The 25615-nt window shown below is 49.8% G+C and overlaps 2 protein-coding genes across 2 annotated transcripts in view; both read right to left on the reverse strand.

Annotated features, from left to right (window-relative positions):
- Positions 1–10524, reverse strand: part of LOC132342043 (serine/threonine-protein kinase PAK 1-like) — a 36567-nt gene extending 26043 nt beyond the window's left edge. Inside the window, exons 1-7 of the mRNA XM_059874228.1 lie at positions 10392–10524; positions 10331–10344; positions 6946–7058; positions 6169–6286; positions 5394–5493; positions 4797–4993; positions 3314–3451 (exon numbers count right to left, since the gene is read on the reverse strand). Coding sequence (XP_059730211.1) covers positions 3314–3451; positions 4797–4993; positions 5394–5493; positions 6169–6286; positions 6946–7058; positions 10331–10344; positions 10392–10524 — 813 coding nt within the window. The remainder of the gene's footprint in view (positions 1–3313; positions 3452–4796; positions 4994–5393; positions 5494–6168; positions 6287–6945; positions 7059–10330; positions 10345–10391) is intronic.
- A 176-nt stretch (positions 10525–10700) lies between these two features.
- The window catches only part of LOC132342044 (serine/threonine-protein kinase PAK 1-like), a 38099-nt gene continuing 23184 nt past the window's right edge, over positions 10701–25615 (reverse strand). The window contains exons 8-12 of the mRNA XM_059874229.1: positions 25122–25253; positions 14641–14772; positions 11272–11409; positions 11077–11190; positions 10701–10718 (exon numbers count right to left, since the gene is read on the reverse strand). Coding sequence (XP_059730212.1) covers positions 10701–10718; positions 11077–11190; positions 11272–11409; positions 14641–14772; positions 25122–25253 — 534 coding nt within the window. The remainder of the gene's footprint in view (positions 10719–11076; positions 11191–11271; positions 11410–14640; positions 14773–25121; positions 25254–25615) is intronic.

Below are 25615 nucleotides of genomic sequence, written 5' to 3' on the forward strand. Positions count from 1 at the left end.
ACCTGGAAAATGGCACCCGGGGTTGTGAGGAGGAGGTGACATCGGGCTGGTATGCAAATGAGGAAACCCCACACCAAACCTGGCAGGAAAAACCCCTAAAAAAAACGAGCCACCATGGAATTGAGAGATTGAAGTGATGTCTAGATGTGAGGAACAGAAACCAGTATCCGCTAAGACCCTTTTTACCTTTCACCCTAACCTAAAAGACATCGGCTAGAAAGAGGACCTCGAATGTCAAACTGAAAAACTGGGCAATGTCCTGGTACTCCCCTGAGGATGGAAGCCCCAGCTCTGCCTGCAGACCAGCGGACAAAGCTGCACTTTTCCTCCTCCGTGCCACTGGGAGCAGTGGTGGCATGTGTGAGACCCGTGGGTTCTCCCCACCCAACCTGATTTTTAATAAAGGCATTAAAGAGGAGAAGGATCTCTTGCCTTATTTATTTCAACTGCCTACTGAAATTATTCCGCACTCCCTTCCAAATCAGTTCACTCCTCAAGCAAAACTCTCAGGCACATGCCCGATTCCCTCTCTCCCAGCAGCTCAGAGCTGCATTGCACAGCGCTTGCTGTGCGCCAGACAGCACAAAGCAGGCTGGCCTGGTGGCCCTGAATATTTCTGCAAAACACTCTGCATCTCACCCCTTTGCTCTGGCTCGGTGCAGAACTGCAGGATTGCAGGCGCTTCCTCCCAGAGCTGCGTGAGGCACTGGCTCCTGCAGATGTGACCTGCCAAGCTGTCACTGCCTCCCGCCGGCCTCGCTTCCCCTGGCAGAAGTGCCGGGCCTGAAGGAGGCTGCCCTGTGCTCCAGCCTGCCGAGCAGCCCGGCTCACTCCCCCGGTGCCCAGAGTGCTGCACACACTGCTGACCTTTCCCAGGAGTTACAGAGCAGGCGACAGAAGAGGAGGAACCCTCAGCCAGCCCAGCGGCCCTGGGCTGCCCTTCGCCTTGCTCTGCTCCTGGGCACACTCCAGACCAATGCCTCCAGTCCGGGCTGTGCCCAGCACGGCTGCGCTTCCCCTCGGGAGCAGCCAGCTGCCAGCCGGGCTCTGAGAGCCGAGGATTCGCCTGCTCCCAGGAAGAGGCACCCAGGGCCCGGCTGCTGCCCTTTGCAGCTACCTGGGCCTCCTTCCAGCCTGCCTCTGCCGAGGCTCAGGCTGCTCCGGCCTCTGCCGGGGCTCTGCTGGGGCTCCGCAAGGCCGGGCCCGCTCGCACCTCACAGGCGCTGCTGACAGCTCTGCGCCACAGGAGACCTTCCCGAGCCCCCTCTCTGATCTTTCTGCTTTCTCACTTGAGTAAGGCTCTCCTTCTGCCAAAGACATTGCATTTAGGGATCCAATTCCAAGTGGCAGGAACCCAAATGCTCTCGAGTCACAGCTCAATGCCTGCATCTGCACAGGGTGTTTGGGCTGCCCCGCTCCTTTGGTTTTTTCCTGCAAATGCCATTGCCCTTTCTGCCTCAACTAGAAATACCAAAGTTAGGCAAAAACCAGCCAGCGGGCCATATTCCAAAGGCAGTATGGTCTGGAGAGAATGAATGAAGACGAGCCTTTTCCATTTACAAACCATACTAAAGAAGCCATTTGTGTGACTTAGCACCAGTAAAAAACAACTAGTAATTCAGAAGGAAGTTTTCTGAAGGGGTCAGAAGGAGAGGAAATCTTCCAAATGAGTTGAAGTTTCAGAAACTTTATTGAATTACTTTATTGAATTAATCCTTATATATAATCCTCTTCTATAATCCTAATCTATAATCCTAATGTACAAAACTCTTCAACAGTCCTACTCTAGAATTCTACTCTACAATGCTACTGTAAATTGCCTTTGGAGATAACATCTTGACATGAGTGTAACTTTCTCGTCTCCTAATTCTTCTTCCTCTTCTTGACTGAGTTGATCAGTTGTGACAGGATAGATGCTGGCTTGGCTGAAGTCACAAATGGATGCTGTCCATAGGGAAAAAACCAAAAAACCAAAACAACAAAGAACAGTGAACCAGGACTTTCCAAGCTCAGTGCTTCACAGACTCAATCAGGATTCCTCTGGGTCATAAAAAGACCCAGAAAGTAGAACAATGGGACCATCAGCTCTCCAGTTGTCATGTGCAGGACCTTGCCATCACAGGCAAACCTGGCCCAGAATGCCACCCATCTCTTTATTGTGATGGCTTCATCTCTCTGGGATTTTTGCCCTGCCAGTACTCTAGAAATGGTGCTTTCTGTCCCTGGGGTTTCTTCCTCTCAGGATACTCCAATGACTCACGTAGGCCCCTGCCTTTGAAAGACAGGCACCGTGCTGATTTCCACAGGGGGATAGAGCAGCGTCTACCTTTCCATGCCATGCCCCTCCTGTGCTGGATGGCACCTTCCTTCCCAGCAGGGCCAGCCCAGTGGCACTGGGTCCTGCAGTTCCCATTCTGCCAAAACCTGGCAGTGACCCTGGGGCAGTTCCCGTCTGCTTGAGCATGCCAGGCAGCAGATGGGGCTGGGACAAGTCCCTCCCAGCTGTCCCTGTTTGTGTGCCAGAAACCTCTAAGGGTGGGCTGGGGAGAGCAAACCAGGGCCCCTCAGAGGCTCAGAGTGAGCCCCCCACAGCCCCTCCTGCCCACAGCCAAATCTCTGACTGCTAGGCCAGGACTGGCTTCCTTGGGTTCCTTCACCATCATTTCATGCCTCCTTACCCTCATTGCTCTACTTCAATTCTTTTGCCGTTAGATAAAACTGAACACCCAACCAAATTACAAAAGAGGGCAACAGAAACAGAGGACAGAGGACCTGTCCTTTCAGGAAATGCAGAGAGAGGTGGAGATATTCAGTTTTATGAAGAACAAGCCCAGGGAGACTTTTTTGCTACTTTCCAAGACTTCAGAGTGTCTTTGAAGAAAGTGGGGGACACCTTTTTTTACAGGTCCAGTTAGAATAGGATGTGGGCGAATATTTTTAAACACAAAGGAGATCTTATCAGAGCAGGTCTAAGGAAGAACTTGTCTACTCAGAGCATGGTGCCACCCTGGCACAGATGTCCCAAGAGCTTGTAGGTGCCCCCTCCCTGGAACCATTCCAGGTCAGGTGGCAAAGGGCTCTGAGCAACCTGATCTCTTTAAAGATGTCCCTGCTCATTGCAAGACACTTGGACCAGAGGACCTTTACAGGACCCTGCCAGCCCAGCCCAGTCTAGGATTCCTCACCATTTTCATTTGTAGAGCACCAAGAGTGGAGGTGAGAAGGAAGGGGGCTCATCTGATGCCTTGGACTTCAGTCGAGGAGGAGCCCATCCCTCAGACCCTGTTTCACCTGCAGCCCCTTCACACTTTACCTGCAGGAGCTCCATGGCAGACCAGCGCTCCTCCTCGTCTTTCTGAAGGCAGCAGCTCAGGAAGTCACGCAGCAAAGCTGAGAGGAGCTTGGGATGTCGCAGCTTTGGGGTCCCTACTGTGGCTATAAGGCGTTGAGCCTGCAGAAGAAGGAAACACGAGGCTCGCCCTGCTGCTTTCACATCTCTAGGTGCTCTGCCACATGTCTTTGTTTAACCTCTCTTCTTCAGTGACAGTTTCTGCCCTGGCAGAGACCCAGAGATGACTTTCCTTTACCAACCAAAACCCCAAACCCCGATGCAACCACAGCTTTTCCACCGTCCCACAGATCTTGCCTTGGCAGCTGATTTCATTGACTGACCTAGGTAGTGGGAACTACATCAGCAAAAGCACATTTGCATCTCTGAGGATTCACACCAGCTTGAGAGGCTTTTTGAAAAAGGGACTTTGCTATGATAACTAATTTTCAAGGATTAGTAGATGAAAGGTATCTCTGCAGTGCTTGTTGGTCCCTTAAGCACTCGTGCCATAGAACTCATCAAGCTTTTTGTGTTGTTCTTGAAAACAATATTAATTGGAAGAAAGGAAATCCATCTGTTTATCCCCAGGTAAGGAAACAAACATTTACAATCTCATATTCAACACAGAGTCATTAAGATGCCTGCGCAAATGTATTGGGATGAAAATGCCTGCTTGGGCACACAGGAGCCACCTGCAGCTCTGTCCCTCAGCAGTCTGAAAAATTCTGCTTCCCATTATGTGGAAAAGAAAAAATTGTCATGGTCAAAAGAAGAAGAGGTGCCATCCCTATGGTCACCCTCTGCTTATTTGGCTCCTCAAGTCAATATATTAATGATTGGCTCATCCCAGAAAGTGCCAGGAAACACTGGCAGGTTTTGGCAGGCTCTCCACATCCCCAGGCTCTGTCTGGGGATGTGGAGAGCTTGGCGACGTGGAGAACTTGGCTTGGGCTAGGAGAGAAACATGGTCTCTCAGTGTTTCAGCAGCACTGCACAAGAAGCAGAAGAGACCCTGTGGCCTTCACACCTTCATGCCCAGGTTTCAGGCATGTTTCCCAGTGAGAAGAAACTGCACCGTGGGTTATGTTCTTCTCTAAAAACCACAGTTTTGGAAACTTTCTTGGATTTGGGTTTCCTTCTTTCACTTCTGGAAAGATAATAGCAATTCTAAGATGCTTGTTTCCTGTTACTGGGGCCATCTCCACAGACAAAAGAAGTGGAACCACTTATAACCCAAAGGCAAGTGTTGCCTGAGAATGGAGTTTGTTTGCATGTGGCAAGGCTTGAGTTCCCCCACCTGATGCAACCAAAACTACAGCAGATGCTGATGTGTTGCAGGGACATTCTTAGGAGGGGACCTTGGTGGAAGTAGTTCCAGCAGATGGCAATGGGGTTTTGTCCAATGGCACGCAGGACATGGGGCAGGTGAGAAAGACAGCGGGATCAGAGAGTATTTGCTCCTTACCGAGGCAGGACTTTGGTTGCAGTAAGGAGGTTCTCGTTCTACCATTTCAATTCCCACAATTCCAAAAGACCATATGTCCACTTTGGGGCCATATGGTTGACCTGTCACCACTTCAGGCGCCATCCACCAAGGAGTCCCGGCTAACGTGCACCGTCTATTCTGCTCAGGGGTGAGCTGAGTAGAGAGGCCAAAATCAGCTGAGGAGAAAGCAAAATACTGGTTTGATTTTAATTCTGTGCAATTAGGAAACTAACAAAAGAATTCCCCAGCAGAAGTTTGGAAATGTGCTGCTGAATGTCCTGGCATTGGTGACTTTAAAAAGCGCCCCGTTTTTTCACTGCTTCCAGCAGTGGCTTTTGTTCTTTGGAAGCTTTAGACTTGTAGTTCCCTCCCTCTGGAAGGGACGCTCACAGAGCAACGCCACTCTTGACTGCTGGTTCCTTGTCATACCTCTGTACATGTGTCAACCCTGTCACCAGCTCACAGCGAGTGCCCCTGTACTACCACCAGCTCCATTTCTGGGGAGCTGGCCATCACTCAAAGCAGCCTCACAGCCCCCATCCCTGGAACGCTGCACCTGACCAAGAACATACCGACCTAGCTTGACAGAGCCGTCTGTTCTGAGAAGGATGTTGTCGCTCTTCACATCTCGGTGGATGATGTGGTTCGAGTGAAGAAAATCCAGTCCTCGCAGGCACTGAGAGAGAAAACAGAGAGAGGAGGGCAAAAATTAGTGATGTCATTTCATCACACAGGAAAGGAAACAAAGAATCTAAAAGATTCCCTCTCCAGGGGAAAGGGGAGTAGTGGCAGAACACAGTGTCATTGAGAGGAAGAGCTTGCTGCTCCAGCACTTGAAGAGCAAGACCTTTCTAAGGAAAGGCATGTCAGCTTTTTAAAAGAGCAGCAGCACCTGCTCTAGTAGACTGTCCCCTGCAAACCAGCCAGGATGACTGCTGCTGCAGTGCATGTGCTCAGAAGCAAACAGCATTTTAGCTGCACTCCTTTTTAGCTGAGGACTGAGCAAAACGAGTCTCTCTTTTTTCTTTGCTGTTCGTTTCAAATCCTGCCACGAGCACCTTTGCTGTCACAGGCAAGGAATGCAGTGAAGACAGGCAAAAGTTTAGGAAGATGGAGAACAGCAAATACAAGAGGCAGAGCTAGAGTACAACAGCAGGAAATAAGAGTACAAGAACTGAGTACAGTGAGTGCAGTGGCACTGGCAGGCGTTTCACTTGAGATGCTTTTACTTGCCCATAGCATACCAGCCACACAGAAACAAAGTCTGGCACATGAAATCACTCCAGCTCTGAGCCCCTGTTTCCCAGACAATCCTGCCCAAGCCCTCGGAAGCACAGATGGGATTGCTGACCTCCCGACTGATGGCTGCCATCTGCTCTTCAGACAGGAAGGTCTCACTGATGACATCACTCAGGGCGCCTCCGTCCATGTACTCTAAAACCAGCCAGAGTTCCTCACCCAGAAGATAGCTGAAAGAAGGAAACAAGGGTGTGGAGATGAACATGCATGGCTACATTGATTTTTTACTTCCGGGTTTCTTGTTTCCAGGTCCCTTTGGGACTAGGACAGAATCAAAGGAATAGACATTCCCTCTCAGCTGTGCATTGTTTACAATCTGTGCAGTCTGGAGGAGAAAGGCACTGCTGTGAAAAAGGAGATGTCTTAGATGGGCAGCAAGTGAAAAGTGCAGTTTAGTAACAGCCCAGATAAAAAGCCTTTCACACCTGGTGTTCCTGGAAATAAGCACGTAGTCTTCCTGGCATGCATGACCATGGCAAAGAGGGGCAACGATCTAAGGGAAATCCACTTTAGGATGGTTCATTAGCATTTAAGAAACTTTAAAAAATCAATCCCAAAAAATGGGAAGGCAGCGAATTTTGAGGATACTGACTTAAGAAGATACAGCTGATCCAGGTTCTGAATAATTTTGGAATAATTTTCAAGCGTTCCAGGGAAAACCCATGCAAACAAGATGCACTCTCTTCTAATCCATTGGAGATGAATAGAGAAATATTAATAAGTAATAATGAACAGCTCTACTTCCTGCCACTGACCAAAGTGGGTTTTTAACCTCTCATGTTTGCTGTATGTAAATGCACATCCATGGGATAAGACCATGACCTCTCACCTGTCTAAATAATTCACAACACTGGGACTCCTATTCCTCTTCATGATCATGATTTCATTAACTGTTAGTTGCTTCCTCTGCAGTCCTTGAAGATTTATTTTCTTTATGGCCACCTAAAATGACATTGAAAATCAGTAACCTGAGAAGCTGGTGGCATGAGACCACAACACACATGGAGCAAGTGATTTTGCAATGACACAGCTGAGCTGTGCCAAACTGCCTTGTGATTAGGCACTGCAGTAATTAGGAGCTGACATTCCAACAGCCCATTTCTCTGCTTCCTTGGGGGCAGTTCCAGAACACATGGGGCCACTGACATCTTGCCTTGTCCACTTGGAAACAGTGGTGTCTCAGCTATCACCCCCAAACCTCTGACCATACTCTCTGCTGCTTTGTATGGGATTCAGAAGAAGTAATCTATGCCTTAATACTCGGTGGATACATCTTGGGCTGTGGGCAGGGCTTAGGGCTTTTAGGGACACCTTGCAGATCTCTCCCTACGTGCAGTTCCCAAGTGCACACTGCAGGTGGCTAAGGAACTCCCAGTAACTTTCAGATGTATTTGCTGGCAGCCAGAAATGAGAATTCAGGACTCTGAAGCTGTAGCCCCAAAGAGCAGGGAGGTGCTCTAAGGCACCACCTTTATTTTGGCAACGAAGAGCGAGTGAGCGCCTCCTTCTCTGAAAGGAACCGCTGCCCTCCGTGCCTTTCTTCGGCAGCTGAGGAGGACAAAGTCCCAAACGTATTTCATGGGCTGGCACCAGTCTGTGCTTCTTGTGCCTTTTCAGCACAGCTCTACCCAAAGCTCCAGCCACAGCTCCCACCCCCCAGAGGGGAAGGCCCTCAAGAGCATCAGAGTCTGCAGGGGCTGTTGACATTTACCTCTCCTCCTGTGGCATTGTTGAGTGCTCTAACCACATGACCAAAACTCCTAGCAATGAAACAGAAGCAGAGAAAGGAGAAGCTGTTTAGCTCCTAGAGTGAAAGTTAGCCCATTTAGGAGATCTCTGCTGTAAATACCTAAAAGCTGCAGGATGCAGGAGGGCTCTGCCAGAAGGCAGATGATGTATGCTCTTCTCAAGTGCATGGGCACTGGGCCTGTTCATGAAGCGCTGGGGTTCAACTTCTAAAGGGAGTTTATTCTTTCCTCTTGCGTTTCACTTTCTAAATGGTGGGTTCCTATCCTGACCATAGAGTGTTTCCTTCCACAAACCAGGGGAAAGAAATGTTCCTGGGAACTGTTATCTCACAGCTTTGATAGGGGGTAGGTTGCTCTTTCTGGCAAGCAAGTTTCTTCTTTTTTCATTAGTGGGGCAGTATGATTTTGAGACATACAAAAATGCTAAAGAAATTAACACAGAGCTGTCCCACACTTGAGAGACAAGGATATCTTCCAGGTCCTGTTCCTTGATGCAGGCAAGACCTCGGCAGCATGGAGGTGTGTCTGACAATGCCTTCTGAGCACACACACAAATTCGGAGCAGCACCGAGAGATGGGAGAATCTGTCCCCAGTGTGTGAACATGTTTGCAGCTGGCCTGACTTCACGCTGGATAGACATTCCACCAGAAAAACACCTGGCCCATGGTTGTGCAGGAGTAACTGCGGTTGGACTCACCCACTGCCAATATGTTCCTTTTCAGTGTAGTTCATTGCAGGATTTTCCGTATTCACCATTCTCCCTGAGGGAAACAAAATGCAAGATGCTGACTTTAAAGCAGAGATCCCAGCTTCCAGGAGATACAAAGGGCAGCCCCACTGTCTGGTGCTCTGAGCCCTTTGTGGTCAGCTGGGTAACAACATCCAACGTCAATAGGACAGGCAGCCCTGCAGTGCAGACGGCTGAGAGACTGATTTTGTACAATCCTTTGTAGAGTTCTCTTGACAGGAAACAAAGCACAGGGAGATGCATTTCCAGGAGAGAAGGACATCTTCTCCACCTTTCAGCAGTTTGCCAAAAGAATTCCTTTCCATTTGTAAACCAGAGCAGCTCATGCTATTACCAATCCCAACAAGGCTTTCAGCATCAGGACCCTCACCTGTTTATGAGCAGGCTGAGCTCAAAGGTGCCCCTCTCCCAGCTAAGGAAGGCTCCAGCCTCTGCAGTCCCACCAGCCCTCCGGGAGAGGGCAGCCAGCACAACAAGTCTGGCAAAGCCCAAGCATGAGCACTGACAAGCAGTGAGAAGAAGCCACAGCCAGCCTGAGCCCCATACAAGTTGTTGCCCCCATTCAGGACACAACAGGATGGGCTTTGAGATCAGCCACACTGAGGTGCAGATCAATGCCCTTTTTGTCCCAACAGGTGATGGTAGACACAGAATCCACGGGGCTCTGGTCTCAGCCCCACCAGGTCTTATCTGAGAGCACAGCACTGGCAGCTCTTACGGGCAAGAAGCAGACTCATTGGGTTGTGCTGCAGAATCACAAAGGACTTGATGTGTTTTCCTAGAGACTGATCTGAGCAGGGCTTTGGCCAATGGGTAGGATTGCAACAGTCATGGGAAAGAGTGGGTATCAGGTATGACAAAGTGCCATGGATCTGAGGACTATACCGTGGGTGGGCTGGAGGCTCTCTCCTGAGAAATGCCTCCAGTTAATCTGATCACATCACTTAGATGTGTCTCTTGGACACATCTTGATAAGCATAAAACTAGAAGAATAAATACAGGTTGTTATAAAAGTATCTGTTTTTTTCTTTGGGGGCACATGGAAAACACCTCCTGCTCTCTATTTGTCCTGTAACCTGATGTTCTTTCAAAAGTAGTTCTTATTGACAAAAATACAGCATTCTCATGAAAATAAACTGCAGATGTAGTAGTGGTAACAGTAAGTCACAAAATAGGCATCAACAAGATGTGGGGAAGAAGGGCTCCTTCAGGATGGAGAAAAACCAACTCCAGCAAAAAAACCCACAAGTCAACAACAAAAAACCCCAAAACACCACAAAAAACCCTCACAAAAACAAAAAACAAAAGGCTCCCACAAAAAACAACACAAAAACACCCCACCAAAAAAAAAAACCCAGCCAAAAAGACAAAAATCCAAAACCAGTCAATTTCTGTGAGGTTTTTTTGCTCTGATGACTGGTTGGAAGTCAGGAGTCTAAGGAGGATTTAGGAAGCTGAAAATTCCATTCAGTTTGGCCACTAACAGACAGGAATTGCCTGGATTATTTGCTAGGTCACAGCCTTCTGCTGATCCAAGAACAATCCCTGCTTCAGCCTTTAGCAGAGAGGGAAGCTCAACAAACCCAAGCCAGTCCCAGGTGCCCTCAGAGGCAGCAGGAACACCCAGAGCGCTCTCTCGCTGCCCTGGAGCACAGCACTTCCTCTGGGGAGTCCTAAATGGCCCTGTGACACCAAACTCAGGAGGAGCATTCGGTACAGCTGTGCTGACACCTGCACACAACACACTGTCCCTCAGACAAGAAACACACCAGACGTACCCAGCATCTCCAGGTACCCCTTCTCAGTCTGCTGTTTTGGAGAGACGAAGGAACTGCCCGAGCTCGAGTTCCCAGGTTTGACAGAAGGGCTTCCTCGAGGTAATGCTGATGCGGCAGCAGGTTCAGAGCCCATGATGTGCTGGTCCTGTAGCAATTCTGGTGGGCACTGTTCCTGTGCCTCATGCCAAACTTGGGGCCCTTCATTGCCAGACATTCGCTGGAAGTCTTTGCAGGCTGCCCGGTGAGGTGTCAACACTTGCACCTCAAATCAAACAGAACAAAGCAGTCAGAGACTACAGCTTGTCCCTGTCAGCCAGGAGTCACCGACTGTGAGGAAAGGGAAAGAACAGATTGACAGGGGATACAGACAGCTTGCTTCAATCCTCCATCTGGGTCACCATGTTCCCCTGTAAAAACACCTCAAGAAACAAGGAGAGCAGAACAGGCAAGCAGGAATCAATTTAGATGACTGCTGGCCAAAAGGCCAAAGGACAAGTCCAACCATCCAGGGCAGCAGTGGGGATTCAACACACCAGGAAATGTCCTTCAGAGTGACTGTAATACACACGACAGCAGGATGGCACTCAGAGGCATCACCCCACTCCCTGCTGCTCTGTACTAGAAAGGCAAGAAGGGCAGAAACCACCGGTTTGGTGACTGCAGTGGCTATCCCTCTTTCACTCACTTGCTTTTGTAGAGACTGAGAGAGGCGATTAGCTTTATCTCTGATGATTTTAATTTCTTCCTCCAGCCTCTTCTCCCTTACCTTGTTGCTAGCCTCCGAATCCTGCAGCTCTGCCTGCACATGGTCCTTGTTAGTCAGTAAACAAGAAGGGAGAGGATGTTTCATGAGTGGAGTGGCTGCCACTCTTTCACTCACCTGGTTCTGTTGATCGCCCCTCTGCTGATTGAGATTCTCCTCTTGAACTCTTCTCATGTCATCCTTGTTCTTTCTCTTCAATGCCATGATGTCACTCTGAGCTTCGGGCAGCTCTGCTTGTGGCTCTGCCTTGATGTTCTGTACACACAAGTGCAGAGCAAGTGACTGGGAGCTGCCATCAAGCTCAGCTTTCTCCTCTTGCAGCCTCAAAATCACATTTATTCAGCCACTTCTTTCTGCTTCCCTACCCACATCTGTTTCCAATGTAACCCTCCTGTCCCAGTGCTGTTCTCTGCAGATTCCAAGGCTCTGTGCTTCCAGTGCCTGTGGGACTCCTGGCCTCCTCAGTCCCAAGAGCTCCGTTTTATGCCCCTCTTCCTGCCCTTCCTGCTGTCACTTGGCCAGTCAGGCTTACCTGGCCATTCTCCTCTGGCTCTTCCACCTGCTGCCTGTGCTGCTCTTCCTGCTCTCGGGCTGGGAACAGCTCTCCCTGAGACGGGCGTGGCATCTCTGATGAAGCAGTTTGCTCCTGCTCTTTCTCTAGAAAGGCCTGCACAGAAAGCAAGAGAAGATGGGTTTTAACTTTCCATACAACCTTTGTGGGCCAAGACTCAAGGACTGATGGGCTCTCATGTTCCCAAAGCACTGTGCTGCTCTACTGGGTCATTCTCTGCCCGTGGGGAAGCACAGATTCCAAAGTGACCCTGGCCCTACATTTAGAGGCCACCTGGGACAGAAGCTCCAACAGCCTCTCAGGCAGCTGACAGGGAAGGTGTGGCATTACTCAAGGGTCTGGTGAGGGCCTCCCTCTTCTTCTGCCATGTCCTGTTTGTCTTTCAGTAGTGACTGTCAGCCCGCCCTGTCGCACAGCTCCATCCTGGCTCTGCAGGTGGTTTCCTGTGTGAGCTCACCCCTTGTGAGACACACTTCTGGAGTTCATGCTCTTTTCAGGCCTGCACCAGCATTCCTGCCTTTCTGACATCTACACTCTTGTTAGAAAACCTGGTCATTCACAAGATGAGGATGCATGCACAGATCTCTGATGGAGGTCAGAGAGCCTCGATGGCCACCTCAGTATATGGAAGAGAACCAAGGTGTTTCTTCTCCCTCTGCTGTCAACTGAGAATTCTGACCAGCAGTAAAAGAGACTCTGCTAAGGCCCCATTAACGAATGCACTTAAACAGCCCTGGGGAGGCCAGTGAAGGAAACCATGTGTCATGTAATGCATGGCATGTATGACCAGAGTCACTGAACACCAGCTAAACGTGGAATTGTTCCACCTCTCTAGGACAGGCAGCAATCTAAAAAGTTAACTGGAGACTTCAGGGCAGAAGAGGCCAGAGGAGGAAAACAACTTTGAGGGGGGAAAAAAACATCCTATCTGGAGGGGGAAACATCTCTGCCTGCTCAGAATCGGTGGAGGGAATGTGTCTCTAATTCTCTCCTGAAAGGGATGCTTTAGGTGACCTTTGCACCTCCAACTGCCTTGGACCAGAGCCGGGAAGATTCAATTATGTAAATGTTACATAGATAGATAGATAGATAGATAGATAGATAGATAGATAGATAGATAGATAGACAGACAGATCTCTATACTATAATCTCTATTTTCTGACCTCTCTGTTGCTACACACATCAAAACTTGGTAGCCAGTGCCCCGCTCAGCAGCAATCCTGAGATTGCTCTCCAGTTGCTCAATAAAGCACACTCTTGGGGAATCTGGAGTGTGCAGGTCCTTATGGAAAGTGATCAGACCCAGAGCATTGCACTGGGAAATGCACTCTTTGTGCATCTGTGCTTGAGCAAGTTCTTCTCTTGGACTCGACAATACTGATGGTGCTAAAGTGGCTGGAAGCAATAAAAAGAAATAAAGGCCAGCCCCTACCAGCTCCTCTGATCTCTGAGGAGCAGCTGGAATGCAAGGGCATTGATCTCCTGCTCAATTCCCAAAGAAAACACACATTGATTTCCTTGCCTACAGAAAGTCACAGGCACTCTTAAGTTCAAAGGGATGCTGGAAGGCCTGGAGCCACAAAAGCTTCTTCTGCATCAACATCCCTGTACCAAACGGTGTGTTCTCATGCGAAAATATACTGCATTCACGAGAAGTGACACTTTGGAATAAAAAATTGTAGCAGTCCGAGTACTGTAAAATGGCAGGAAATAAAGAGGAAAAGCAGTTTAGTTGGGAGAAAAAGAAAATGAACAAGACACTTCCTCTAGGCAAAGCAAAAAAATCACAATAAAATAAGGAGAAGAAAGCCAATTCCAAAAGTAGGTAAAATATTTGAATGCACAGAGGAGATACTGAAGGTCCCTCACAAGGTTTCAGTGGTTAAGGCTAAAGCTCCCTCAGCTCCTCACTGGCCTTGTGCTCCACTAACTAACTTATCCTGTGGCCTTCTCTGCAAACTCTCCTGCCCCTCAAACACTTTCTGCTTCCCAGGGGCCCACAGCTGCACACAGCACTCCAGCTGTGGCCGCAGCGCTGCCCAGCACAGGGCGACGCTCACTGCCCTGCTCCTGCTGCCCCACTGCTGCTGACACAGGCCATGATGCCCTTGGCCTTCTTGGCCACCGGGCCACAGTCTGCTTCATCTGCAGCTTCTCCAGACCTGCAGCAACCCTGCCTCCTTTTGACCCACACAGCTCCCCATCCACAACGTTGCTTGTTTGACTTCAAATACAGCATCCACCATTTCAAGATGGCCTTCCTCTTCTGAGCAACACAAGACAGCTGTCAAGGACTTGCAGCTTCACCCCCACTGCAGGTACCAATGCAATTGCCAAAGCTGCAGACTTCAGCCCAAAAGTGATCAACAGAGAGTTGCCCCTTCTGCTGTTTGCCTAACAAGGAGGCTTCGACACTGCGCGGTTCCTTTCTTTGGCTACATGCAACAAGAAAGGCCTGCCACAGCTTCAAGGACAGCAGAAACATTTCCTTGAACCTGAGCAAAAGCCAAAAGGCAGCTGGGCCAACAGAGACTCTACCAGTGAAGAACGACTCAAAAAATCTGAAGAACAATTCCACAAGCCAAAGACACCTTTCCAAAAAGGGAAAACAAACCAAAAGAGCCTTTTGACCTCCAGCACTACCACATTCGCCCTTGGCCATAACACCGCAGAAGCCCAGAGATGGAGCTTCTGTGAGCCAAACAGCCAGAAGCTCAGCTGCAACCCCGGGCTCTTCAGTGCCCCAGCATTACAGCTCATAGGCCAATTTCTTGCTGTCACTGCCTTCAGGAAATGCCTACATCCTGCAGGACTCCAGCAGTCAGCATCCTCAGTCAGCAACAGCAAGTGCTGGCTGCTCAGAAACTTGCACCTCTGCTTTGCTCTAAAGACAGCATCACAGAATGGGCACTTACTCTCTTGGAATGAACAGCCTGTGGTGTGACCACAGCTGGACGCTTCCATTTGACTTGCTCAGCTTCCTCATCTTTGGCTTCTTCTCCAGGAGCAGAGGGAGGCAGGGGAGAGATGGTTCTTGGTCTTGTAACCTGTGGCAAGAGAGAAGCATGACGGACAGGCTATTACCCATCAATTATAACCCCATTTCTCCTTAGATCTATAACCACATCTGCTAAAAGGAAATCATCAGCTTTGTCGGCAATGTCATTCTAAGTCACTCCAACCAGATTGAAATGGGCCAATTCAACAGAATAGAATATGGCTATGTATTTGATATTCTTTCCTGGCTCTTTTAATGAGCAACATTGTCTCTGCAAATGCAGATTTTACTTCTTGAAAGCTCTAAAATAGAAAAGAAGAAACGAGCCAGCAAGACCTTTGCAACTCCTGCTGACACAATGGAAACCAGAAAGGGTTCAGAATCCCTTTCATTGCATGATAAGAGCCAGAAAAGTAGTACAGAGGCATCTTTGCTGGCTGGAAAAAGAGAAAATGAAGAGGGCTTCTCCTCCTAGGAAACCAACCAACAATAAGATCAAAGTGTCAGCTTTGCCTGTGTCTAAAACACTTGGATGCGGGGAGGGGACTTTTGGCAGGGGAACAGCCCTTGTGGTAAGCACTGTCATGTAGGCATCCAAGGAAGTCTTCTTGAAGGTCCTTCATGAGCCTCCCCTTGTCCAGGGTAAAGCTTCTCCAGCACCTCCTCACTGGCCTTGTGCTCCACACCCCAGCCCAGCTCCCGTGGAATTCTCTGCATACACTTCAGCCCCTAATCACTTTCTGCTTCCCAGGAGCCCACAGCTGCACACAGCACTCCAGCTGTGGCTGCAGCGCTGCCCAGCACAGGGCGACGCTCACTGCCCTGCTCCTGCTGCCCCACTGCTGCTGACACAGGCCACGATGACCTTGGCCTTCTTGGCCACCGGGCCACAGTCTGCCTCATCCTCAGGTGACCTGCAACAGCAGCACCCGTGCCTCCTTTTGACCCACACAGCTCCCCATCCACAATGTTGCTTGTTTGACTTCAAATACAGCATCCACCATTTCAAGATGGCCTTCCTCTTCTGAGCAACACAAGACAGCTGTCAAGGACTTGCAGCTTCACCCCCACTGCGGGCTCCAATGCAATTGCCAAAGCTGCAGACTTCTGGGCAAAACGGATCAACAGAAAGTTGCCCCTTCTGCTGTTTGCCTAACAAGGAGGCTTCGACACTGCGCGGTTCCTTTCTTTGGCCACCTGAGACAAGAATGGCTCCCCACAGCATCATGGACAGCACAATCATCTCCATGCAGCTTAGCAAAAGCCAAAAGACAGCTGGGCCAACAGACACTCTACAAGTGAGGAACGACTCAAGAAAACTTAAAAACATTTCCACAAGCCAAAGACACCTTTCCAAAAAGGGAAAACAAACCAAAAGAGCCCTTTGAACTCCAGCACTACAACTTGGCCCTTGGCCGTAACATCGCAGAAGCCCAGGGAAGCAGCTTTCCTGAGCAAAGCAGCCAGATGCTCATCTGCCGCCCCAAGATCTTCAGTGCCCCACCCAGCATGACAGGTCAAAGGCCAATTTCTTCCTGTCACTGCCTACAGGAAATGACTATATCATACAGGACTCCAGCATTCAGCATCCTCAGCCAGCAACAGCAAGTGCTGGCTGCTCAGAAGCTTGCACCTCTGCCTTGTACTAAAGACAGCACCACACACAATGGGCACTAACTCTCTTGGAACGAGCAGGCGGTGATGTGACCACAGCTGCACGCTTCAGTTTTTCTTGCTCATCTTCCTCCTCCTTGGCTTCTTCAGCAATTGGAGGGAGAGCCAGAGGAAAGGCAGCTCTTGGTCTTGTCACCTGTGGCAAGAGGGAATCATAGGGATAAGCCATTACCTAGGGCTTATAACTTGATTCCCCCTCACATCTACAGCCACATCTGCTAAGAAGAACTCATCAACTTTGTTGGTAATGGCATCCTAAGTTACTCCCAGACTGAAACGGGCCAATTCAACAGATCATTATATATTGCTAAGAATTCATTACTCCTCCCTGTCTGCTTTCAGTGAGCAACGTTGTTTGTGCAAAATGCAGCTTTTTATTTTGTGAAAGCTCTGTAATGGAAAAGTAGGAAAGATCCAGCAAGGTTTTTGCAAATGCTGTGGCAGACATGGAAAACCAGAAAGGGTTCAGAATCCCTTTCATTGCATGATATAAGACGGAAAATAGTGCAGAAGCTTCCATGCTTGCTGGAAAACTCGAAAATGAACAGGGCTTCTCCTCCTAGGAAACCAACAAAATCCAAGATGAAAGTGTAATCTCTGCATGTGTCTAAAACACTTGGATGCAGAGAGCAGACATTTGGAAAGGGAAACAGCCCTTGTGGTGAGCAGTCTCATGAAGGCATCTATATAGTCCCACATGAGCCTGCCCTTGTCCAGGCTAAAGCTCACTCAGCACCTCCTCACTGGCCTTGTGCTCCACTAACTTAGCCAGATCCTGTGGCCTTCTCTGCACACGTTCCAGCCCCTCTATCACTTTCTGCTTCCAAGGGGCCCACAGCTGCACACAGCACTCCAGCTGTGGCCGCAGCGCTGCCCAGCACAGGGCGATGCTCACTGCCCTGCTCCTGCTGCCCCCACTGCTGCTGACACAGGCCATGATGCCCTTGGCCTTCTTGGCCACCGGGCCACAGTCTGCTTCATCTGCAGCTTCTCCAGACCTGCAGCACCCCTGCCTCCTTCGGACCGACACAGCTCCCCATCCACAAAGTTGCTTGTTTGACTTCAAGTACACCAGCCACCATTTCAAGATGGCCTTCCTCTTCTGAGCAACACAAGACAGCTGTCAAGGACTTGCAGCTTCACCCCCACTGCGGGTACCAATGCAATTGCCAAAGCCGCAGACTTCTGGGCAAAACGGATCAACAGAAAGTTGCCCCTTCTGCTGTTTGCCTCACAAGGAGGCTTCGACACTGCGCGGTTCCTTTCTTTGGCCACATGCAACAAGAAAGGCCTGCCACAGCTTCATGGACTATACAAACATCTCCTTGCAGCTTATTGAAGCCAAAAGTCAGCTGGGACAAAAGAGACTCTATACGTGAGGAAGGACTCAAGAAAACTGCAGAACAATTCCACAAGCCAAAGACACCTTTCCAAAAGGGGAAAACAAACCAACAGAGCCTTTTGACCTCCAGCATTACCACATGCGCCCTTGTCCGTCACACTGCAGAAGCCCAGAGAAGCAGCGTCCTTAAGCCAAGCAGCCAGATGCTCAGCCACAGACCCCAGCTCATCAGTGCCCCAGCATGACAGGTCAAAGGCCAATTTCTTGCTGTCACTGCCTTCAGGCAATGACTACATCCTGCAGGACTCCAGCACTCAGCATGCTCAGCCAGCAACCGCAAGTGCTGGCTGCTCAGAAACTTGCACCTCAGCAGCCCAGAATGGGCACTTACTCTTTTGGTATGAGCAGGCGGCCATTTGACCACAGCTGGACGTTTTCGTTTTTCTTGCTCATCTTCCTCCTCCTTGGCTTCTTCAGCAATTGGAGGGAGAGCCAGAGGATAGAGGACTCTTGGCCTTGGCACCTGTGGCAAGAGGTGGATCATGGATAAGCTGTTACCTAGGGCGTATAATTTCATTTCCTATCGCATCTACAGCAACAGCACCTAAGGAGAACTCATGAACTTTGTTGGCAATGGCATTCTTAGTCACTTCAACCAGATTGAAATGGGCCAGGTCAACAGATCTTTACATTGCTAAGAAATCTGCTAGAAGCAAGCAACGTTGTCTATGCAAAACACAGCTTTTAGGTCTAGAAAGATCTCAAATGGAAAAGTAGGAAAGAGACAGCAAGGCTTTTGAGACAGCTGCAGCAGACATGGAAAACCAGAAAGTGTTCAAAATCCCTTTCATTGCATGATAAGAGCTGGAAAATAGTGCAGAAGCATCCATGATTGCTGGAAAACTAGAAAATGAACAATGCATCTCCTCTTAGGAAACCAACAAACAAATAGATGGAAGTGTCATTGCTGCCTGTGTCTAAAACACATGGATGCAGAGAGAGGATGATGTGAAGGGAAAGAGCCCTTGTGGTGAACACTGTCATGTAGGCATCTAAGGAATTCTGCTTGAAGGTCCTTTATGTGCCTCCCCTGTCCAATCTAAAGCTCCCTCAGTCCCTCAGCACCTCCTCACTGGCCTTGTGCTCCACACCCAGGCCCAGCTCCCGTGGCCTACTCAGCACATGCACCAGCCCCTCAAACACTTTCTGCTTCCCAGGGGCCCCCAGCTGCACACAGCATTCCAGCTGTGGCCGCAGTGGTGCCAGGCACAGAGCGACGCTGACTCCCCTTCTCCTGCTGCCCCCACTGCCATTGACACAGGCCACGATGCCCTTGGCCTTCTTGGCCACCAGGCCACGGTCTGCCTCATCTGCAGCTTCTCCTGACCTGAAGCACCCCTGCCTCCTTTTGACCCACACAGCTCCCCATCCACAACGTTGCTTGTTTGACTTCAAATACAGCATCCACCATTTCAAGATGGCCTTCCTCTTCTGAGCAACACAAGACAGCTGTCAAGGACTTGCAGCTTCACCCCCACTGCAGGTACCAATGCAATTGCCAAAGCTGCAGACTTCAGCCCAAAAGTGATCAACAGAAACTTGCCCCTTCTGCTGCTTGCCTCACAAGGAGGCTTCGACACTGCGCGGTTCCTTTCTTTGGCTACACGCGACCAGAAAGGCCAGCCACAGCTTCAAGGACAGCAGAAACATTTCCTTGAACCTGAGCAAAAGCCAAAAGGCAGCTGGGTCAACAGAGACTCTACCAGTGAAGAACGACTCAAAAAATCTGAAGAACAATTCCACAAGCCAAAGACACCTTTCCAAAAAGGGAAAAAAAACCAAAAGAGCCCTCTGACCTCCAGCACTACCACATGTGCCCTTGGCCATAACATCGCAGAAGCCCAAAGGAGCACCTTCCCTAAGCCAAGCAGCCAGATGTTCAGCCGCCGCCCCCAGCTCTACAGTGCCCCAGCATGACAAGTCAAAGGCCAATTTCTTGCTGTCACTGCCACAGGAAATGCCTACATCCTGCAGGACTCCAGCACTCAGCATCCTCAGCCAGCAACAGCAAGTGCTGGCTGCTCAGAAACTTGCACCTCTGCCTTGCACTCAAGACAGCACCCCCAGAATGGGCACTTACTCTTTTGGTCCGAGCAGGCGGTGATGTGACCACAGCTGGACGCTTCAGTTTTTCTTGCTCATCTTCCTCCTCCTTGGCTTCTTCAGCAATTGGAGAGAGAGCCAGAGGAAAGACAGCTCTTGGTCTTGTCACCTGTGGCAAGAGGGAATCATAGGGTTAAGCCGTTACCTAGGGCTTATAACTTGACTTCCTCTCGCATCTACAGCAACACCTGCTAAGGAGAACTCATCAGCTCTGTTGGCATAGGCATTCTAAGTCACTCCAACCAGATTGAAATTGGCAATATCAACAGATGAGTACATTGCTAGGAATTCAATATTCCTTCCTGTCTGCTATAAGCAAGCAACATTGTCTATGCAAAACACAGCTTATAGTTCTTGAAAGCTCTGAAAAGTAGGAAAGAGACAGCAAGGCCTTTGCGACGGCAGCGGTAGACATGGAAAACCAGAAAGGGTTCAGAATCTCTTTCATTGCATTGTTAAGGGCCAGAAAATAGTGCAGAAGCGTCCATGATTGCTGGAAAACTAGAAACTCAAGAAGGGTTCTCCTCCTAGGAAAGCAACCAACAATAAGATGGAAGTGTCAGCTCTACATGTGTCTAAAACACTTGGATGCAGAGAGTGGATGTTTATAAGGGAAAAAGCCCTTGTGGTGAGCATGGCCAGGTAGGCATCTATGGAAGTCTGTTTGAATGTCCCTCATGAGCCTCCCCATTTCCTGGCTAAAGCTCCTTCAGCACCTCCTCACAGGCCTTGTGCTCCACCTCCTTGCCTAGCTCCCGTAGCCTTCTCTGCGCACGCTCCAGCCCCTCAAACACTTTCTGCTTCCAAGGGGCCCACAGCTGCACACAGCACTCCAGCTGTGGCCGCAGTGCTGCCAAGCACAGGGCGACGCTCACTGCCCTGCTCCTGCTGCCCCCACTGCTGCCGACACAGGCCACGATGCCCTTGGCCTTCTTGGCCACCGGGCCACAGTCTGCTTCATCTGCAGCTTCTCCAGACCTGCAGCAACCCTGCCTCCTTCTGACCCACACAGCTCCTTATCTAAAAAGTTGCTTGTTTGACTTCAAATACAGCATCCACCATTTCAAGATGGCCTTCCTCTTCTGAGCAACACAAGACAGCTGTCAAGGACTTGCAGCTTCACCCCCTCTCCGGCCTCCAAGGCACATGCCAAAGCTGCAGACTTCAGCCCAAAAGTGATCAACAGAGAGTTGCCCCTTCTGCTGTTTGCCTCACAAGGAGGCTTCGCAACTCCTTGGTTCCTTTCTTTGGCCACACACAAGAATGGCTCCCCACAGCTTCATGGACAACACAAACATCTCCTTGAACCTGAGCAAAAGCCAGAAGGCAGCTGGGTCAACAAAGACTCTACAAGTGAGGAACCACTCAAGAAAACTGCAGAACACTTCCACAAGCCAAAGACACCTTTCCAAAACGAGGAAACAAAACCCAACAGAGCCTTTTGACCTCCAGCACTAACACGTGTGGCCTTGGCCATAACATCGCAGAAGCCCAAAGAAGCACCTTCCCTAAGCCAAGCAGCCAGATGCTCAGCCGCAGCTCCAAGCTCTTCAGTGCCCTAGCACGACAGCTCATAGGCCAATTTCTTGTTGTCACTGCCCACAGGAAATGGCTACGTCGTGCAGGACTCCAGCACTCAGCATCCTCAGCCAGCAACAGCAAGTGCTGGATGCTCAGAAACTTGCACCTCTGCCTTGCACTCAAGACAGCACCCCCAGAATGGGCACTTACTCTTTTGGTCCGAGCAGGCGGTGATGTGACCACAGCTGGACGCTTCAGTTTTTCTTGCTCATTTTCCTCCTCCTTGGCTTCTTCAGCAATTGGAGAGAGAGCCAGAGGAAAGACAGCTCTTGGTCTTGTCACCTGTGGCAAGAGGGAATCATAGGGTTAAGCCGTTACCTAGGGCTTATAACTTGACTTCCTCTCGCATCTACAGCAACACCTGCTAAGGAGAACTCATCTGCTCTGTTGACATAGGCATTCTAAGTCACTCCAACCAGATTGAAATTGGCAAATTCAACAGATGAGTACATCGCTAGGAATTCAATATTCCTTCCTGTCTGCTATAAGCAAGCCACATTGTCTATGCAAAACACAGCTTATAGTACTTGAAAGCTCTGAAAAGTCGGAAAGAGACAGCAAGGCCTTTGCGACGGCAGCGGTAGACGTGGAAAACCAGAAAGGGTTCAGATTCTCTTTCATTGCATTGTTAAGGGCCAGAAAATAGTGCAGAAGCGTCCATGATTGCTGGAAAACTAGAAACTCAAGAAGGGTTCTCCTCCTAGGAAAGCAACCAACAATAAGATGGAAGTGTCAGCTCTACATGTGTCTAAACACTTGGATGCAGAGAGTGGATGTTTATAAGGGAAAAAGCCCTTGTGGTGAGCATGGCCAGGTAGGCATCTATGGAAGTCTGTTTGAATGTCCCTCATGAGCCTCCCCATTTCCTGGCTAAAGCTCCTTCAGCACCTCCTCACAGGCCTTGTGCTCCACCTCCTTGCCTAGCTCCCGTGGCCTTCTCTGCGCACGCTCCAGCCCCTCTATCACTTTCTGCTTCCCAGGGGCCCACAGCTGCACACAGCACTCCAGCTGTGGCCGCAGTGCTGCCAAGCACAGGGCGACGCTCACTGCCCTGCTCCTGCTGCCCCCACTGCTGCCGACACAGGCCACGATGCCCTTGGCCTTCTTGGCCACTGGGCCACGGTCTGCTTCATCTGCAGCTTCTCCAGACCTGCAGCAACCCTGCCTCCTTCTGACCCACACAGCTCCTTATCTAAAAAGTTGCTTGTTTGACTTCAAATACAGCATCCACCATTTCAAGATGGCCTTCCTCTTCTGAGCAACACAAGACAGCTGTCAAGGACTTGCAGCTTCACCCCCTCTCCGGCCTCCAAGGCACATGCCAAAGCTGCAGACTTCAGCCCAAAAGTGATCAACAGAGAGTTGCCCCTTCCGCTGTTAGCCTCACAAGGAGGCTTCGCAACTCCTTGGTTCCTTTCTTTGGCCACACACAAGATTGGCTCCCCACAGCTTCATGGACAACACAAACATCTCCTTGAACCTGAGCAAAAGCCAGAAGGCAGCTGGGTCAACAAAGACGCTACAAGTGAGGAACCACTCAAGAAAACTGCAGAACACTTCCACAAGCCAAAGACACCTTTCCAAAACGAGGAAACAAAACCCAACAGAGCCTTTTGACCTCCAGCACTAACACGTGTGGCCTTGGCTATAACACTGCAGAAGCCCAGAGATGGAGCTTCCCTGAGCCAAGCAGCCAGAAGCTCAGCTGCCGCCCCAAGATCTTCAGTGCCCCACCCAGCATGACAGGTCAAAGGCCAATTTCTTGCTGTCACTGCCTTCAGGAAATGACTACATCCTGCAGGACTCCAGCACTCAGCATGCTCAGCCAGCAACCGCAAGTGCTAGCTGCTCAGAAACTTGCACCTCAGCAGCCCAGAATGGGCACTTACTCTTTTGGTATGAGCAGGCGGCCATTTGACCACAGCTGGACGTTTTCGTTTTTCTTGCTCATCTTCCTCCTCCTTGGCTTCTTCAGCAATTGGAGGGAGAGCCAGAGGATAGAGGACTCTTGGCCTTGGCACCTGTGGCAAGAGGTGGATCATGGATAAGCTGTTACCTAGGGCGTATAATTTCATTTCCTATCGCATCTACAGCAACAGCACCTAAGGAGAACTCATGAACTTTGTTGGCAATGGCATTCTTAGTCACTTCAACCAGATTGAAATGGGCCAGGTCAACAGATCTTTACATTGCTAAGAAATCTGCTAGAAGCAAGCAACGTTGTCTATGCAAAACACAGCTTTTAGGTCTTGAAAGATCTCAAATGGAAAAGTAGGAAAGAGACAGCAAGGCTTTTGAGACTGCTGCAGCAGACATGGAAAACCAAAAAGTGTTCAGAATCCCTTTCATTGCATGATAAGAGCCGGAAAATAGTGCAGAAGCATCCATGATTGCTGGAAAACTAGAAAATGAACAATGCATCTCCTCTTAGGAAACCAACAAACAAATAGATGGAAGTGTCATCGCTGCCTGTGTCTAAAACACTTGGATGCAGAGAGTGGATGATGTGAAGGGAAAGAGCCCTTGTGGTGAGCACTGTCATGTAGGCATCTAAGGAATTCTGCTTGAAGGTCCTTTATGTGCCTCCCCTTGTCCAATCTAAAGCTCCCTCAGTCCCTCAGCACCTCCTCACTGGCCTTGTGCTCCACACCCAGGCCCAGCTCCCGTGGCCTACTCAGCACACGCACCAGCCCCTCAAACACTTTCTGCTTCCCAGGGGCCCCCAGCTGCACATGGCATTCCAGCTGTGGCCGCAGTGGTGCCAGGCACAGAGCGACGCTCATTGCCCTGCTCGTGCTGCCCCACTGCTATTGACACAGGCCACAATGCCCTTGGCCTTCTTGGCCACCGGGCCACGGTCTGCCTCATCTGCAGCTTCTCCTGACCTGAAGCACCCCTGCCTCCTTTTGACCCACACAGCTCCCCATCCACAACGTTGCTTGTTTGACTTCAAATACAGCATCCACCATTTCAAGATGGCCTTCCTCTTCTGAGCAACACAAGACAGCTGTCAAGGACTTGCAGCTTCACCCCCACTGCAGGTACCAATGCAATTGCCAAAGCTGCAGACTTCAGCCCAAAAGTGATCAACAGAGAGTTGCCCCTTCTGCTGTTTGCCTAACAAGGAGGCTTCGACACTGCGCGGTTCCTTTCTTTGGCTACACGCAACAAGAAAGGCCTGCCACAGCTTCAAGGACAGCAGAAACATTTCCTTGAACCTGAGCAAAAGCCAAAAGGCAGCTGGGCCAACAGAGACTCTACCAGTGAAGAACGACTCAAAAAATCTGAAGAACAATTCCACAAGCCAAAGACACCTTTCCAAAAAGGGAAAACAAACCAAAAGAGCCTTTTGACCTCCAGCACTACCACATTCGCCCTTGGCCATAACACCGCAGAAGCCCAGAGATGGAGCTTCTGTGAGCCAAACAGCCAGAAGCTCAGCTGCAACCCCGGGCTCTTCAGTGCCCCAGCATTACAGCTCATAGGCCAATTTCTTGCTGTCACTGCCGTCAGGAAATGCCTACATCCTGCAGGACTCCAGCAGTCGGCATCCTCAGTCAGCAACAGCAAGTGCTGGCTGCTCAGAAACTTGCACCTCTGCTTTGCTCTAAAGACAGCATCACAGAATGGGCACTTACTCTCTTGGAATGAACAGCCTGTGGTGTGACCACAGCTGGACGCTTCCATTTGACTTGCTCAACTTCCTCATCTTTGGCTTCTTCTCCAGGAGCAGAGGGAGGCAGGGGAGAGATGGTTCTTGGTCTTGTAACCTGTGGCAAGAGAGAAGCATGACGGACAGGCTATTGCCCATCAATTATAACCCCATTTCTCCTTAGATCTATAACCACATCTGCTAAAAGGAAATCATCAGCTTTGTCGGCAATGTCATTCTAAGTCACTCCAACCAGATTGAAATGGGCCAATTCAACAGAATAGAATATGGCTATGTATTTGATATTCTTTCCTGGCTCTTTTAATGAGCAACATTGTCTCTGCAAATGCAGATTTTACTTCTTGAAAGCTCTAAAATAGAAAAGAAGAAACGAGCCAGCAAGACCTTTGCAACTCCTGCTGACACAATGAAAACCAGAAAGGGTACAGAATCCCTTTCATTGCATGATAAGAGCCAGAA

This window comes from Haemorhous mexicanus, chromosome Z (assembly GCF_027477595.1).
Source record: "Haemorhous mexicanus isolate bHaeMex1 chromosome Z, bHaeMex1.pri, whole genome shotgun sequence".
Lineage (NCBI taxonomy): Eukaryota > Metazoa > Chordata > Aves > Passeriformes > Fringillidae > Haemorhous > Haemorhous mexicanus.